General features: G+C 39.3%; 1 protein-coding gene across 1 annotated transcript; it reads right to left on the bottom strand.

Annotated features, from left to right (window-relative positions):
- Positions 1-204: 204 nt before the first annotated feature.
- On the bottom strand, positions 205-9,411 carry misp3 (MISP family member 3). Its single transcript, XM_032564198.1, has 3 exons — positions 7,022-9,411; positions 4,965-5,038; positions 205-2,957 (listed from the first exon to the last, which is right to left on the bottom strand). The coding sequence occupies exons 1-3, from the start codon at positions 9,339-9,341 to the stop codon at positions 2,862-2,864; spliced, it is 2,490 nt and encodes an 829-aa protein (XP_032420089.1). The 5' UTR covers positions 9,342-9,411; the 3' UTR covers positions 205-2,861.
- Positions 9,412-18,096: the final 8,685 nt, after the last annotated feature.

Raw genomic sequence — 18,096 nt, 5'->3', positions numbered from 1 at the left:
AGTAAGTTAATTAAGGTATCTTCATGTCCTGGTTTAAATACATATAGTTTAAAGTCTATCTGAAAACCCAAAGTGCACCAGTATCCTTCAGGGCAGTGAGTTGGTATACTCATTTAGTTCAGTTGTACATCTGCTTTATGTCCCAGTTTTTTTAATTTTTTTTAATCATTTTCATTTTATTTAACAACACTTTCATTAAAGGTGTTTCAAATAAGATTTTTAATTAACTGGACTTAGAAAATACTTAGCTACAAATAAATCAAACTAACATACATTTTCTTAAGGATATCGGTAATGAATGGTTTGCTATAAAATTGAGTACACAAATGAAGTAGGAGAGGGCAAAATGGGATCACAAATTGCTGATAGCAGGACATGTAGAATTAAGAATAGATAAATCTAACTTTCCAATAAACAAATTTAAAGCGATTTTTTTTTCCGGAGGAGGGGTTTGGAACCAAGCCGGTATAAGACAATTTAAATTTCCACCCCGTTGTTTGTGCTACCAGAAATTGTCTTGTTGGAAACACATAGCTTGTCCCATGAATAAAGAATTAACCTTGGATATTAATATATAAGTTCTTCCTGTCCTTCATAAAATTACTGGCATGTGAACAATAAACTACAAATTGTGGCGCAGTCTTCATAAAATTTTCACTCCCTCTTGGCAAAGATATATTGTTGCATCAGAGGCTCAGGATTGACTCTCACACAATGTTGCTCCAATGACTTTATGCCAGCAGGCGTTTGGAATTCAGTGATAGTGGTGATAATTAAATATCATGGAAATGAGCTGAGCAGAAGATAGGTGCGTGCATTTATTTTGGGGCTGGAAAGCTGCCAGATTAGATACCGAACGCAGCGATAAGATGGCTAGGTTGCAAATTCAGAAGAAAATTATCTTTGATGTTGAACTGGCATTGTTTTGATGTAACCTAACAATAAGCATGTTGAGCTTTGAACATTGATGAGTTTCTCTCCAAGGCTTTCGCTGCTGTTTCTTTTTGAATGTATTCATCATAGCTGTGCAAGAGCCTCAGAAAGAGGTTTGTTTCTATAGATGCTTTGGTGCCACCATAAAACTTTACAGGAAATATCACTGGGCTGTGTCCAGTCCGAATGAGGGCATGAATTATTCACAGGACACTGGGAGGTCACAAAAGCATGCCCTCGTCTCGTCTTCATGCAAACGTAAACAAAGAAAGGCCCAGCGGGGGTTTCCACCAAAACTGTACCCACGGTGACACATCTTTGACCACAGTGAAACCCAGCATAAAGCACACAGCTCTGCAGAGGGTGTTTCTCATTTCTGTTGTGGACAAAGATTTCCTGACCTCCGTGGTAACTCTGTTGATAGAAGATATATCCGAAGAGAGCCGGACTGATACAGTTTCACTCCAGCTTTAGCTTCATTCTGAAACATAACACATACAGTATATGCTACAGCTGTGCACGTTTTACAAGCAAAATGTGATCCGTTTCATAACAAGTCTGGTGCCATTTCAACTTTACTATTACAGCATGTAAAAAAATTACTTTCATCTGGAAACAGCAATAAGGTTTGGTTTGTTTCAAACCAAAATTTATTTGGTTTGGTTTGAAACCAACCAGTTGGATAATCACTGGCTGTATTGTCCAACCAGTGTTTACATGTTAGATGTGATGTCTCATAAATAATTGTGGTTGTTGATCCTCTTCCCATCACATGCACCAAAGATGTTCAAATATGTATATACACCCTCAACATTTAGAGAATACAAAGGCATTGGTTAATACTCCATAGACGCTGAAAATGATAAATATGGATTCTTCTTCTATGCAACGATGACCCAGACCTAACCTGATCCTCTATCAAACAATTTTAATGTCCTCTCATATACTATGTGCTTAAACCTAAATATGAAATTGTGAGAAACAGAAGAAGTAAGCTGCTAAATCAAAGGAAACAAAAAGTCGACCTCATCCTGCTCAACACACGTATGAGGAGCTTTTTGTTCAATCAGAGGTGAATAATAATAAAGCTGAAGAATTGTTTGTGTTTTCTATGGTGTCGATTGTTTTGTAAAGACACTTGCAGCTCTGATGAAAAGGCGGTAATTGTTGTTTAGGGAATAGGAACGGAAGGAGTTGGTTATCTCCATATTGATGTCCTCTTTTCCTCTTTTTTTTGATTCGCTCAAAGATCACAAGCGACACCAAACAAGCATGCACCCATTATACTGGAAGACATATTCACGATTTGTTTTGTTAGATGATAAAACAAATAGTTTCTTTTAACAGAGAAAAAAAGAAACATGAAAAAAGCATTTGTTTCATTTTTTAAGTATTTCCATGGAATTTGTTATAAATACAGTTTCCTTGTACATTATTCAGAAAATTAACAATTCTAACTTTTCAAACCAAAATGTTATACTTTATTATTACTTAAGAAAATCAAAATAAAAAGAACTTCAGCATGATTTAACATTTGCTTTCTTAGAATTTGTTTGGTCTCTATTGCATTAGTTGTCATCTTCATTTTTTCCTTGACGATATTGTTTTGTCTTTTGTCTTTGCAGCATCATAAGCAGGCCAGCAGGCAACACAGTGGCCTGTCTCACAGTCTTTCTTCTCTCCTGTCATCTGAAGAAAAAGGCAGCGTTTTCCTTCTACTGCCATTTGTCTTGCTCCCAGTCTGCCTGGCCCCATTTTCTTGCCTTAATCCTCGACGTCTTTCTGATTTGCTTTATGTTACTTCTTTTTCATCATTGATGCTGCTGCCTCCTGTTTCATGTTTCCTCCGTCTTCACACTGATCATTTCTGTTTTGATTTCACCCCATAATTAAAGAAAATGTAGGTCTCTGTAAACCCTCCCTGATCCTCAGTCGTCTTCCAGGTTGTAGTTGTTGATCAGGCCCGACTCCCACAGCTGCACTAGAGGATTCTTTTGTCTTGGAGTTCTGGGACTCTTGCGAATCTGGGTGGAAAACAGATTAAGATAAACAAAGAAGCTACGGTCCAGCAAAACATGAGGCATTAATGTTAAGTGAAAGGAAAAGAAGATGGGGTTTCCTAAAATCTTATACTAATGGAAACCTAAAACCCTGTTGTTTACAGTTGTATTCAGCTCCCTATACCATGGTACTCCAAAATGTCAGTCAACTCCCTTTGAAAGATTACTAATTAGTAAATAGAGTCCCTCTGTATCAATATTTGAAGCTCTGACCATCATATAGATCACAATCCTTCATCTACAGAGAGAATATGGCATAACAGCAATCCAAACAAAATATGACTATTAACCTAAACTAAGGGATGAGACCAAAACAGCATTAATCAGAGAGGCTCATGATAACTCTGGAGGATGAAGCCACAGTACAGATGTGAGAATCCACTGTCAAGACAACAACTAGCCTTGTTTTGTGAACGGGTGCAAAAAAAATGCCCTAGTTGAAAAAAATCCAAAAGAAGTTTCACTTAAAGTTTGCTAAAAGCACAGACACAGCATTGGGCAGATGAATCTTTATTGAACCTTATGGCCAATATGAGTGGAAGAACAATCTCCACAGTGAAACATAGTACTACATCCTCATAGTTTGGAGATGCTTTTCTTCAGCAGTGACAGGAAAATTGGTCAGAGTTGACACAAAGATGGATGGAACTATATACAGGGCAATGCTGGAGGAAAACTGTGGTGGCTGCAAAAGATACAGCGGGGGGATTTTATCTTCCAGCAGGACACTAATCATACAGCTGCAATAGAATTGTTAATATCAAACCATATCCATATGTTAAAATGTCCCAGTACATGACAGGTTTTGAGGATTAAATCCAAGTGACAGTGTGTGGCAAGACAAAACCTTTGGTATTCACACAGTCAAAAGAAAGAAACCAAATTTTCTAGATTTTAAAAATCTATCACTGGATGTGCAAAAATGGTGCCACACTTTTCAAATGTTTATCTCTGCAACTCAAAATCTCAATAATTGGAATCTTTGGTTGTAATATGACAAAATACGGGAAATATGGGAAAATACTGAAGGGGTTGAATACTTTGCAAGGCACTGTAAAGTTAATAACAGAATGAAGTTGCTTCTTCTACAGCCCATCATTCTGTAACAATACAACACTGAACAGGAGTTAATGCAACTTTGATCCTAGGCCATGTTCAGTATGACTAAGTCAACAATTAGGGCCAGTCTCTCCTGCAGAATCCTGACTTAATCCTCAAATTTATATCAGACGAAAGCCGTATGCATTAAGCAAATAGGGAAGGAGAGTCAGAAGAAGAAAAAGAGAGTAAAATGTTCATGCTGATGTCAGATCAAACCATCCAGCCAGAGCTACACACCTTAATGCCTCGCCAAATTAAACAGCAGTACTCAGGTGTAATCACAGACACATTCGTTTCAGAGAGATTTAGAGCCCACGAGACAGGTTACAAAAGTCAATCATTACAAAACGACTCCCCTTATTTCCTTCTGGAGTTGAACACACGCGCATACACGTGCAAACGCCCGCAATCCCACTTTCCACACTTCATGTTTCTTTCCCTCTCTGTCTCAGTCGTAGGGCTGCTTGCCTTCTTCCCTTATCTACAAAGATAAGTGCCTTGCTGTGTGTTCAGGACCTTATCAGATATTTGTGTCCCATATTTGCCGCAAAAGAAACGCTGACATCTTCCCAAGAGGTTTTTAAACGTGATAATTATATATTAAAGTCCAGAGCAGTTACAGAAATGTTCATAATCATGCTGCTAGGAGACAGCTTTAACCCCCAATGAATAGTTTTAATTAACACATAAACACAGAGTTAGAAAAGCTTTATTTTGTTTTTCTATGCAGCAATCAAGAGAGAGGCTGGGAGATGATTTGCCTACATTTTCATGTTCTTAGCAGAGTGCCTCAGCCATTTATAAAGTGGAAAACCCTTATAAACAGAAGCAAGCAGTAGAGGAAGGAAGGAAACTAAAATGCCAACACACCTCTGGGTTGAAAATCTTTTCCTCTTCACTCTGGACAAGCGGTCGCACAGACACCTGGTCTGCTGTCTGTCTTCCTGCAAGACACAGAAGCAATTATTACAAGATAAACAAAAAGTGTGGCACAATGGTTCCTGTCAGTCTGTCTCTGCTTACAGTACTGCTTAATGAGGAGGCAGTAAAAGTAAAGAGTGACTATCATGAGAAGAATTTCACTGACCACCAATATAATAGAAACCAAGAATTGCAGTAGATAAGGAGCATAAAAAGGTTGCACAATTAAGCAATGTTATGTAACGTGCACTGTGTCATGGTCATATAATTACACCGTGGCACACCCTGCTCATTTTCTGCCACCTTCTATTGAAATTGAAATGACTGCTGTCTTCTTTTATTCATTAACCTTTTATTCCAGAAATGCAGTCAAACATAAAATGCAGCTGTGGCTTCCAGCCCTCAGTTTCACATCAGATCAGCACTCAGAACATGTTTTAAAATGGCTCTCATTTCATTTAACTATTACAGTGGACACTGGGGAAAAGGGCTAGGGTTTCAGTACCCCAAGAGTTCCTCGGACACTGAAACCTGAAAATGTCTCCAATAAAAGGAACATCTGCTTATACCCACTTCACCCATTCCTTAGTCTGTCACATTCTTTCAATTCCAGCCTCAACCCCATTTTGTCTCATCTCTCTTCCTTCTCTTCCTTCACTTCCTTGTCTCATTCACAACCTGCAGTCTTCTTTGTTTCACATTCCATCTTGGAGTTAGACTCAGAAAAAAGTCAATGTTCAGAAGACTGCGCCCGTACTCTGAGCCTCCACATCCCAAGCCTTCATCAGCAAGTCTCCTCAGGTGAGCCTTCATCTCACCCTGTCCATTCATAACATCCTCTTCATTCAATAAAACTTTAACTCATACCTTTGTGGTGTTGTCCTTCCAAATGAACTGCTATTTAGTTTCTATTGTTATACACCTTTCTGGTGAACAAATGTATTATTATCAACCCTGGATTTGAATACAAGTGCTTAACACTAAACACCCTGAAATTATGACCCATTTTGTTGACAGTGTAGCCTATTAAACATGTTATCAGGCTGGGTGAGAACACTTCATTTAATTTTATTAGCATTATGTAGTGTGGCAGCATTTTGACCAAAAACATAACAGATTCATTTAACTGTTTAAAGTTTATTTGTTTTTGTCTTGTTGCATTAGTTTAAACTTTTTATTGGTATTGCTGTAAATTTTTTCAGCCGTTCGAGATGTGTCATCTTTTTCTTATTAGCCTCAATTTGAAATCCATCCATCAGCTTGTATCATCCCACCTAACTTTAGTTTAAACTTCATATTGTCAGGAGCTGTAAAGAACCAATCAATCAGCTCAAGTATCAGAAGTTTCCTGAAATTCACCCAAATGTAGCCTTTTTAGTGTTCATTACAAATATTCAAATAACTACCAAACTAAGTCAATAATTCTATTTTTGAGTAACTTTTTACTTACTAGCATGACTGAGTGTATAATCCTAATTTACACACTTCAACATATAAGTACTGACATAAAACAAAGACAAAGGTAGAAAAGTCTACAAAAGATCACACTTTAACAGCGGGAATAATTTATGTACTAATACTTTGATCAAACCTGGTGATCCTAAGATCAATAATTTTATTGTTTACTGGCCTGATCGAAGATCAAAGGATGATCTTGGAAGAAGATCAAGACTGTTCAGTGTTATTTCTTTTCTTTTTGTCAACCCTAATTCTTTACTGAGTTACAGATAAGACTCTGTCTTTACTTATTAATTAATTAAAACTTTAGATAGACTTTTTTTCAACAAACTTCACTGCTTTCATACACAATCAAACTGTATGACTCATGATTTTCCCTTTCACAGCTTCTGATATTAGCTTGACAGGGCAGAATGCTAACCCTTGTTTGCAAATCTTTGATATTTTCCACTGATGTCAAAGGAATAAAGTAAAGTGGTTACAAAAACAGTTGCAGAGTTTTCCCTGACACATGTATAATTAGTTTTTACAACAATTGATCCACTAACCTTCATATAATCCACTGCTACCATTGGGAAGCGGACTGGCAGCTGGGATTTCTTTTTTTGAGAGGGATTCAGTACCATTGATTCCCCCATACAGGCTGAGCCGCAAGGTGTGAAGCTCCTTCTCCCTGTCTTTGGTCTCTTGGATATCCTGCCTCACTTTATCTAAATTAGCTGAGGAACGGAGCTTGAAAAAAGGGTTCTCCTTGGACGCTGAGATCTCTTTCTCCTCCTGTTCCTTCTTTGCCTTCATCAGCCCGTCATAGCTTCTTGTCTTTTCTGTTGAGTTGAAATCCTTTCCAGTTTCAAGAGCTGGACTGGCCTTTGCCTCTGCTTTGGCTTTGGAGTGTTTCTGTGCTGGAATGGTTCGGCTATTTTCTATGATGATGATTTGACAGCCAGTCCCCTCTGAGAGCTTTGGTCCTCTGAGACCAGAGCGATCTAAACCTTTGGCAGATGTTTGGTTCTGTGAGGTATTGACCGTAATGGGTTTTCTCTCCATGTAGGTGGTATGTTCTGGGGTGGATGTCCCAGATTCATCTTGACTCTCCAAAATTAAGTTCAAATCGTCACTGCTACCAGATGACTCGGATGGGGTCTTACTTTTAGGTGAGACTGTCAATGGCGATTCTGGACATATCTGCAGGGTCTCAAAGAGTTGCTTCCTCTCTTTTATTTGGCGGACGGTGCCTTTGTCATAGAAGCCAGGAATTTTCCCAATCTTGACCAGGTCTTGCTCCCTCCGAGTCTCTTCGTGAATCTCGTGCTGCATCTTTTTGCCTGCAAATTCCCTGTCCTTGTTCTGGGACCACTTGGGAGTGGAGGACACGCTAAGACTTTTTCTGGAAGGAACTTCTACGTATTCTGGAGAGGTGCGTTGGTTTGGAAGTCCTCTGGATCTTCTCAGGCTTTGCTCGCGCTCTATTGCCCGTCTGATCTCCCTCTCGATGGGGGTCTCTGAGGAGACAGGGCCCGGAGAGTCTGCAGACATGCTGGTGCTGCTGTTCCGTGTTATGTCTGAGTGGGAGTCTGCTGACACTCCGCTGTCACTCTGGCTATCCTCATACGTGTCAGTCCTCATCCTGGTGTCTCTGTTGGCTTTAGAAGATATACCACAGCTGTTTTCCGCCTTAGACTCTTGTGTTTGGACTGCCTGGAGATACCTGAACAGCCCTCTGCTCTGTGACCTCACAGCCGTCTTGCTCTTTTCAACTCTACTCTTATTCTGCCCTTTCACTCCACCTGTTAGCTCATTTTCACCCTCTGTCCTCTCCCACACCCTGCTGCTCCTTTCTCTTGCAGCTGCAACGCAACTATGGCCTTGAGAGGCTTCCCCTCCCTGATTGGCCAGCTCCATGGCAACAGCCGAACCAGGTGGAGATCCCTGGCCAAACACCTGTTGTGCAGCTTCCTGGTTTAATCTCCTGGGACGGAGCTCAGACTGACTTTGTGGCAACACTGCCTCCTCCTGTCTGACTGAATCATTTGCAGGCAGGACTGAGTCTGTTTCTTCATGATTGGAACATGAAGGTTGGAAACCCACGCAGCTCATCTCACATGGAGCAGATTGGTGCTGAGTTGTTACATCTCCACCTGTTCCCTCTTCTTCTTCACTTTCATCAGCAAAAGGAGGAGAGTTCAGAGTGTTTCTGTCATCTGAGCTGTTCATGTCAGAAAGACAGCGCCGGGCAGACTGAGATCCAGAAGTTTCAGTTTTATTGCTTCTAATGTCACCTGCATTCATTAGTGCTGTTGAATTCAACTGTGATGTTATGTCTGCATCCTGATGAGCTGGCTCAAGAAGTTTGGGTGTTTTTGCGCATTCTTGAGTGACTTCAGTTGGTTCAGCTTCACTGATCCACTCCCCCACCTCACCCTCCAGGCTGGAAACCCCTTCTTTCTCACCACACTCTGCTGCTGATAAGGCACTGAGCGGCAGTGGAGGCGGAAAATCCTTCTCACAGAAATTATCTTCTTCTTTAGGTTCCTCCTGTGCATCTGAGAACTTTTTAGGCCTTCCTCCCAATTCTGTCATAGCTTCTTGTGTCTCTCTCGTAGGCCACTGAGTAATATCTGTGGATTTCTGATTTTCAATTTTGATTACATCAACCATTTCTATTATCTTGATTCTCTGACATTCCAGCGGAGCTTCAAGTTTGACTCCAAGCTCCGGGGCTTCTAAGTCCTCCTCAGGCATTGCCTTGGGGGCTTTTCTCTCTTGTAGAGAAACATTGTGGCCCACGCTTGTGCCCTCTTCACCCTGCATCTCAACTAGAGAAGTGAAAAGACCTTGCTCCTGCCAGGTTGTGGGCTTTGTTTCCATGGCAGCACGGCTGCTGATGTAAAATGTTCTGAGCAATCAGGTTGTTGGGCCCCCAGCCAGTCAGTCAACCCTAAAAGCATGGGGAGCACAGAGGGGAGAGAGGAACAGCATGGTGATTAGCAGAGTTTAACAACAGAACATTGTCAGCCACTTTTAATGCTATTATTGCAGTGCCTGCACCACTGAATGAATCATCATCTGTTTTCAGTGTGACATTTATTGTGCAGAAATCCTGACATGCTGAATGCTATCTCTCATTTGCACTTTAAAATATCACATGGTCTAAGCTGATCACAGAGGAACACGCAGTTAAAGGAAAAAAAGGGTTTCAATCTCACAGGGATTTTATCCTGGTAAAATAAAGGTGAAATAAAAATAATAATAAAATAAAAATCCAGATGACAAACGTAAAAACTTATATATCTGGCATTTTAACAACATACCTCACATTGAATGTTATCAGGGGCTGAACTGATGTTTTGGTGCAAACAACTTGTTCCTTGTGTACCTAATTTCAATAAATACATTTCAACAAGCAAACAGTTGCTAAATAGTTAGTATGTAAACGAGGATTAATCAGATGTCATTACCTCAGAACTAAGTCGTGCTGTGGAAGTTGCTTTGTTGACTGTCAGATTTGTAATTATGCACAGCAACTAATAAATCAAATGTTATGTAGACTCCTCTGTGCCTGAATTGCTATGTCGATAACTACTTCTCAACATGATTCCTTTTTATCTCATTGGTGTTGTGAATCGATTGATTGCAATGGTTTGTGTGTTTATTCTCATGTGTTTGGTTGTTTCTGAACTACTGGGGACTACAAATATAAAGTAATCTTTTTACTAATTTGAGCATGGCATTGTCCCATTTAAAATTATGAGCTTACGATCTTTCAACTACAGCTCAGTTGTAGCTCTTTTAATCATCATCTGACTGACTTTTAAGGGCAATAAACTCAGTAGAGATTCACAAACAAACTTTTCGTCTTTGCACTGGACTTGAGCATATAAACCATGGTTATGTCTTCTTTTCACAGCAGAAAGAGCACTCCCGCTTGACAAGAGAGTTGCAGTAACACCTCACAAGGTTTTGGCTTCAAGGCAGCGAATAAAGTTTTTTGCTGAGCACACCTTTCTGTAATCATCTTACAGGCTGGGGAATAGCTCAGGATAACACACACGCACTCCCCCTTGTTTCTTTAACATACACACACACACTTGCCATTTTATTGTCCTTAAACTCATCCCTTATGATGAATTGTGCTTAGACACATGTAGACTTAAAGTTGGCATCCTAACAAATTCCCACAAACGATAATACTTGCAAAGTCAGTCAGACAAGTCTGGATTCTATCTGGTGCCAGGACTGATCATTAGGGGACATGTAGATCACAGCTTTTGGGACAAGGGTTTGATGAATTGGGACGATGGACAAATAACATACTGTCCTTTGAGTGGAGATAATGAATTGGGACGATGGACAAATAACATACAGCCCTTTGAGTGGCGATAATAAGGCCCAACATAGGGGCGGGAGACAGGAAGAATGGAGAACAGTGAGGCAACAATAATAACAGCAGAAGCAGATCCACAACAGAGCGATGCACCACTCACCAGCTGCAGAGTGTGTTTAAAGTGTGTGCAGTTTCTGGACAATTGGTGATGAAATTGAGCACTCTACTTCCTGCTGTGGCAGACACAGCACTCCACCATCATTTCAAGGTTGGTTTCCAGTCTTGAAACCGAAGTCCAACTTCCTGGAGTCCTTTTATATGACAGGCATTTTTGTTGTTTTGGAAATGAGAAGGACCAGAAGCAGCTTATTATGTGCACAGAGTGCTCCATTCAGAGCCCATTATGAAATGTACACTGGCTGGTTTCAGACTCAGGAGGAATAAGGGGAAACATTGGGCTCTTGTCACTCATGTTCAGTCTAAAGGAAACTATTGTCTGATTCCTAGTATAATTTCAATAAGACATGTAATTTTCAGGGATTTCGGTAGTTGACATATGTTGTGGTACTAGATGAATGTCTGCTTCTGAATTACAGTTTTCAACATAAAATGTTATGAAACAGATATATATCTTCATGAAAAGGCAACAGGTTTTGAGTTTAAATTTTATGCGATTTGAGCTCAGTCAGATATATAGAAATCATGTATACACGTCAATTTTCAGGGCTAACCACAGATTATAAATTGAATTTATGTTTGTACCTGGATTGGACAATTGTAACATGCACCTGAGCTTTGATCTAAATCATTGCATTGTACCACTGGCTGTATGTTTAGGACTGATTGCTGTTTGAAGGTGAACCTCAAAGCCTCAGTATTTCTTTCTTCCAGGATTACTGTATTCAGCTTGACTCATGTTCTCTCCATCTTCCAGCCTGACCCTGCTTCTAACATGGGTCATCATGCGGTCTGAATGTTCATGGCGATGTGCAGTGTTAGTTTTTAGCCACACGTGCCATTTTGCGTCTAGTCCAAAAAATTCAAGTTGGCATTGTTTTGGTTTGTTCTCTTCACAGATTTTCTCTTGGTTGATTCTGATATTAAAATGCTCTCCTTGCCCAAACAGCGTTGGTAGGTTTGAAAGCTTAATCTGCCTGCTGTGTTGCTTTTCATGATGCAGTTGACTTGGTAACCATTTCCAAAAAATCTCTGAGTCCTTTATAGAGCGGCTGGATTAATACTGAGATAAAACTCACGTGAGGTGAGTGTGAAAGCAGTTTGTTGCATAGGATTCTGTTATTTAGTTTTAAATGAAAGAAATTTCACAATCGTGGAAAACTTTGTTTTAGTATGTCCGATAAAATCCAAATAAAAATAAAATGCAAAATGTGTTCACAAAGGGTATGACTAGTTTTGTAAACACTAGTACTCAGAACAGCAGCAGAACAAACTGCCTGTTATTATAGAGCCATGCTAATGATAATCTCCCTGCTTTGGAGTGTGAAAGCTTTGCATGTTGTAATGAGTCATTTCCCTTCTTCTCATTTGCTTTAAGAAACAAAAGGCATTATACACCTGGTGAGATGCACAATTTGGTTTCATTTCCTACAAAGGAAGCTGGGGGTTGGAGGTTCTCAAAAACTCTCATTTGTAGAGTTGCAGAATGTCAGTGGATTAGAGCTCTTTTACATAATGAGCCCATGTTTTCCTCATTATCTGCAACAAGAGCCACTGTTTCAAAAGAACAGCAAAATCGCGTTCATTATTAATAACACAGCCGCAAGAAGCCCCTCAGAAATAAACATGGTCACAGTTTTTTGTGGTGAGCTGTGTCCAAATGCAGTTTACTATCTAAGGCCATTCAGTAAAAAGAAAAATCTATTTAGTTTGTCCCTTGCTAGAGTCTTGCTATGGAATAGTTTTAATCAATTCTATTTATAATTCATTGTCTTTCTATTCATTTTAGCTACTGTAAAACAAAACACACTGGCCTCATTCGACTTAAGTTCCAGTGCTACAGTACATTTTTCTGGCAGTCATAAATTAGATCTGTGTTCAGTAATTTCCTATTAGACCAAAGCAAAGAAGAATACTAGATTTCAGTTGCACATACCTGTCAGCAAACTGCCCTCCAGCTGCCTCTATCTGACAGAAACAAGCGCCTGAAACTCTTCGCTTGCTTCAGATCATCAGCACAAATCGAATCTTTATGCTCACAACTCTGTTCTCCGGCACTTGTATTCCCTACCATTGTGTGTGTACCTTCCTTGCACCCCCTGCATGCACATCCACTAATACTCAGAAAAGAAAGGGAGTGTGTGTTCGCAGGAACACGTGCACTCAAGGCTTATGGGGATTTGAAAATGTAAAGTACTAATCCAATTAGTGCGTAACAATATCAGAGCGTGTAAGTAAATGAAACAATACGTTAGAGAGAAGTGAAGATTTCACATCTGGGAGGAAAAGAGGAGGTAGTTAGTGTTTTACTGGTGATCCTTAAAAAAAAAAATCTATGAGGTGAGCTATGACAACATCCATCCATCCATTTTCTATGCCCGTCTGTCCATGCAGGGTCATGGGGGAGAATTCTATCTACAGTGGTCAATGGGAAGGAGGTGGGATACACATAAACTAGTGGGTTAAAGAAATCCGACTAGGTTGTTTACAGTGTGCTGTATCCAGTCTTATTCATAGAAAGTTGAGTGGAAGGAAAAAATGGGATAAGATGAGGTTCATCAACCACAGGTATTGTCAAAGTAAGCACATCAACAGCTACTACTCACCAGTGAATCCTTCAAATGGGCTACAAATGTCACCTTCCTCCAGTGAAGCAGAGAAATAGAACTGGACTGTTGAAATAAAAACTTTAAATATTTAACTCTATGTCCAACAGATGTTTGAAATATATACGTTTCACTTTCTGAAGTGAGTGACACAAAATATTAAACTTTACAACATTGTATTTCTTTAGATGTCCCCCTATTTTACCCATGTTTTGTGATTGAATCATGACAAAATGGAGAACAAGTTGAAAGAATTATTATTTATTATTATAAATTATTTTAGTAAATTTATTTAAATTCAAAAGGGGAAAAACACAGTTTTAACTCCACATATGAATGTGCTCTGAAACTTTTTGATAGACCATCATCTCATGCTGTTGTTGATCAGCGCTCAGGCTGCTCTGGACAAAGCTCCTCACCCGGATCCATCACAACAGGCACAGGCAGCTGAAAACATTTCAGCTGAGCTCTGAACTCCTCCATCTCCCTCAGGTCCACCTCCCTCCTCCTGCTCAGCAGGTACAGATCTACAGAATGCCTCTTATTGGACTTTACTACCCAGCGCATCACCAGACAGTCTGGACACGACGTATAGTGGAGACTTCCGTTGAGGTCGAAACGATTCCCCACATCGAAGGAGAAGGAGCTGCCGTCCACTGAGATGTTGTAGTGAAGGTGCTGGCATCGATCCCCGAAGCGGTTGATCTGGGTGTAGGAGACAGTGGAAGGGTCCCTGGAGTTGGAGAAGTACATGGTGATGCTGTCCCTTAATCTCAAGGCACCCATCGATAGTGAATGGTTGAGACTGCCAGCAACTAAAGCCCATCTGCCCTCTAAATGACGCGGAGCAAGAGCCTCCAGAGGCTGGACCAACTTTTCACAGAGCAGAGGAGTTGAATGGCTCACAGAGACCAAGCACAAAATGGTGACGGCACACACAGCAAACATGTCAGATTCTTTTGTTTTTCAGCTCAGTGTTTTTTTTTCTTCTCTGTTTCTCATCAAAAGTGGAGAGCAGTTAGAAAATCTGTGGTTTTATTCCTCAGCCTGCCTGAAAAAATCCATTGTTGCAACACAGGACCAGATCTTAAGCCCTTATCTGGAGTGGGAATTCTATCATTGTGAAATCAACGTAAACTTGACAATTTATTGGTTTTAAATCATTCATTTAAATGTTTTCTGGTAAGTCATTTTCTTTCCTGGAATAAACCGACTTTACACAGGAATCTTCCAAACAACTTGCTACACTTGCTAACTCACTCTAGACCACTTTGCGCAAATAAATCTATCTACAATGTTTATTGAGTTTATCAAAGGGGGAAAAAAACAGCAATTTAATTTAATCTAGGAGTCAAACTGTTTGTATTCTTATGTAAATCTCTTGAAAGAAATATTTTCTGAAACTTTAATAGATGTATTGCTGAAATCATTACATATGTTTTGTGTAGTATAACAACAAGTGAATACTAATCCAAGAGGATTCATTATAAATTAATGGCCTGTTAATTTATTAGAAAATTACCAGGCTACATAAAGAAGGATTTAAACAATGTGTAATTTTGGTCAGACTTAGGAATCTGCCTTATGTGCTACTTTAAAGAAACAATAAGCTGAATTATTTTCTCTTTAAAATGAAGTCTGCTGTTATTAAAAAAGCCTATGACCTTTTATTTAAGTAAGTGCCACATCATTCAGCATATTCATTGCATTTGTTCCTCAGACTGAGGCTTTCAGGAAATGTGATGACTCCCTTGTTAAGACTGGTTACCTTCTTGGGATAAACTTAATTTTAAGTGCCTTATAATGAACTTTTGGGTGTTCACATTCCTTTCTAAAGGTCGCAGTGTAGTTAGTAACCAAATTAATCTTGATTTGGTGATGAATGTGTTATATTTTTCTTTCTTTTCAACTTTTCAGAGAGTCTATCCATTGAATACATTTGTCTTTGTAGGGCTGTGTGGGGTCACCAGTCACTGGGCTGCACTCTGGACAGGTCACCAAACCATCATATGGCAACACAATCACATCCCTGGGTTACTGACTAACCTAGCAGCCATGTATGTAGACTGTAAGAGGAAACCAAAGTACCTGGAGAGAACCCATACATGTTCAGAGAACATGCTCCATGCAGAAAGGCCCCAGGTTGGGATTCAAACCTGGGACTTTCTGTAACAGTGCCACCAGCTGTGTCATCTTCCCGGCCTCCTTTTAGAGAATCTTAAACACCTCCTTTGTGGATTTACGGAAGTATGTTTTAGCAAAACACATTTACATATATATATACAGTATATATATATATATATATATATATATATATATACAGTATATATATATATATATATATATATATATATATATATATATAAGATTAACAAATTCCTTAACAGGGAAATTAATTTGCATAAAATTCTAAAATATAGGTTGCTGTTTAGGAAAATGTTGGGAAATGTAAAAAATAAATAAATAAATAAAATAAGGGAAAATAACAGACTTCATGTGGTCCAGGACATAAACTGAAGAGGCAGAGACAATTTTGGAGAGACAAAAATTATACAAACCTTTAATAGATTAGTCAGACAATTTCAGTCAGAATTTGGTTGCGTTCTTGCTAAAGAATTGAAAATGTTGAACTTATTTCCTGCTGAGCAAAGCTACAATGTAAAGATTTAGACATGAAGAAAATATTCTTTTCCCCATGTGACAGTCCAACAAAACTCACTCTAGACCAGGGGTGTCAAACTCCAGCCCTCAAGGACCGCTGTCCTGCAACGTTTAGATGTGCCTCTGCTGCACCACATCTGAATAGAACAATTAGGTCATTAGTAAGGCTCTGGGGAATTGATCTACACAAGGAGGAGGTAATTAAGCCATTTCACTCCAATCTTTTGTACCTGTGGCACATCTAAAAACGGCAGGACACCGGCCCTTGAGGACTGGAGTTTGACATATGTGCTCTAGACTGTCTCAAGCTCATCTTTTGTCTTCATTTTGTCATTTGTTCTTGACAAAGTTCCCGTGTGTGATCCAGCAGAGCAGGTGGAAGCTTTTTCAGACACTGCCTGAGCTTTGAACTCCTCCAGCTGCTCCGTGTTCACTTCCCTTCTGCTGCTGAACAGCCACAAGCACTCTGTTTTCTTTGACTTGTTGTCAAAGCGCATCACCAGGCAGTCTGGACAGGATGTATAAATAAAAGTCACAGTGAGGTTCAACTGATCCCCTGCATTAAAGCAGAGGGTGCTTCCTTCCACAGTGACGCTGTAGGTGCGATGTTTGCATTGTTTATCCAAACGATTTCTCTTTGAATATGGCATATTGAAGGTTGTTCTAATGTTGAAGAAGTTAATGCCGAAGCTGAGGTTTAAACGACTCGATATGTGCTGAATTATTAAAAGTGCCTTCAAGCCAAAGCCCATTTGCCCGGCAGGTGAGAAGGGTCCAACTGATCCAAAGGTTCTGTGCAGGCTGCTTCACAGACAGCAAACAGAGCAGAGCGATAGACAGCACAACAAACATGTCTGTAAAGTTCAAACTCACCAGAAACAGGACTTGTTTGAAATGTGGAAACACTGGACTTCTATGACATGATAAGTACAAACTGATGAAACCTTGGTACGCCCCATTATCCCACAATCTGTTCAAAAAGGAGAATGATCACTATAAACTGCTTTGATCTCAGTAATAAACTTTATGTTGGGGAACAAGAAGTCTAGAGAATAGCAAAAGTATTCAAAAGCCTTGACCTTTCACACATCTTGTCACATTAGAGCCAGAAACGTCTGTGTATCTGATTGGCATTTGATGCAACACATCCAAACTTTGTGAAAGGGATTAAAAAATAAATAAATAAATAAAAACAATAAAAAAAATCAGGCATCCATTCACGTTCTATTTTTGTGTGTAAAAGAATAAAAAGCATGTATAATTTTCCTTTTTGTGCTACATCTGTTTTATTAATAAACATCTAAAGTGTGAATGTGTTCATACTCAGGCTATGTACATGTGAGGCTGAGTTTTTCTCAGTACAGTCAAGGTAAGAAAATACCTAAATCCTCTGTTCTCTTAGCTTATTTGTTTATTTATAAATAGCAATACATTTAAAGTCCTGGTAGCTTTTTCATAAACTCTCAAAAACCTCCAAATTAATTTGGTGGAATCTGTAGAGGGAGGTTGAGATAGATTATTAGTTGTAGTAATGCTTGAGAAATTGCTAAATGTCATGTTTGAATTGTGCTTTTTGACCCACATGCAGAGAAGACACTGATTAATTTAAATTGGTGTTGTAATGACTTATCACCGGTAATGAGTTTAAAGTGTTTCAGGTTGGAAGGTCTACTTACTGGTCCACTTCAAAATGTTAATATTACTTCTGCTAAATTATTATTTATATTTTAAATACCTGCCCAAAGATTCAAAACCATGCATGTTTTCATGTTTATGTATGTATCATTTTTATTTCCTTAACTATAGTCTCAATGTCATTAGTAATTACATAAAGGTTTATTTGTTCAGAAGCCAA

Source organism: Xiphophorus hellerii, chromosome 5 (assembly GCF_003331165.1).
Source record: "Xiphophorus hellerii strain 12219 chromosome 5, Xiphophorus_hellerii-4.1, whole genome shotgun sequence".
NCBI lineage: Eukaryota > Metazoa > Chordata > Actinopteri > Cyprinodontiformes > Poeciliidae > Xiphophorus > Xiphophorus hellerii.
The sequence above is the reverse complement of the archived record's forward strand: the minus strand, read 5'-3'. Positions and strand labels throughout refer to the sequence as shown.

Excerpts from the sequence above, each read along its gene's own strand:
- misp3 (XM_032564198.1), bottom strand. The coding sequence starts at position 9,341 with ATGGAAACAAAGCCCACAACCTGGCAGGAGCAAGGTCTTTTCACTTCT. Across the intron at positions 5,039-7,021 it reads TAGCAGTGGATTATATGAAG|GAAGACAGACAGCAGACCAG; the intron begins GTTAGTGGATCA and ends TGTGTCTTGCAG. Across the intron at positions 2,958-4,964 it reads AAAAGATTTTCAACCCAGAG|ATTCGCAAGAGTCCCAGAAC; the intron begins GTGTGTTGGCAT and ends TTTTCCACCCAG.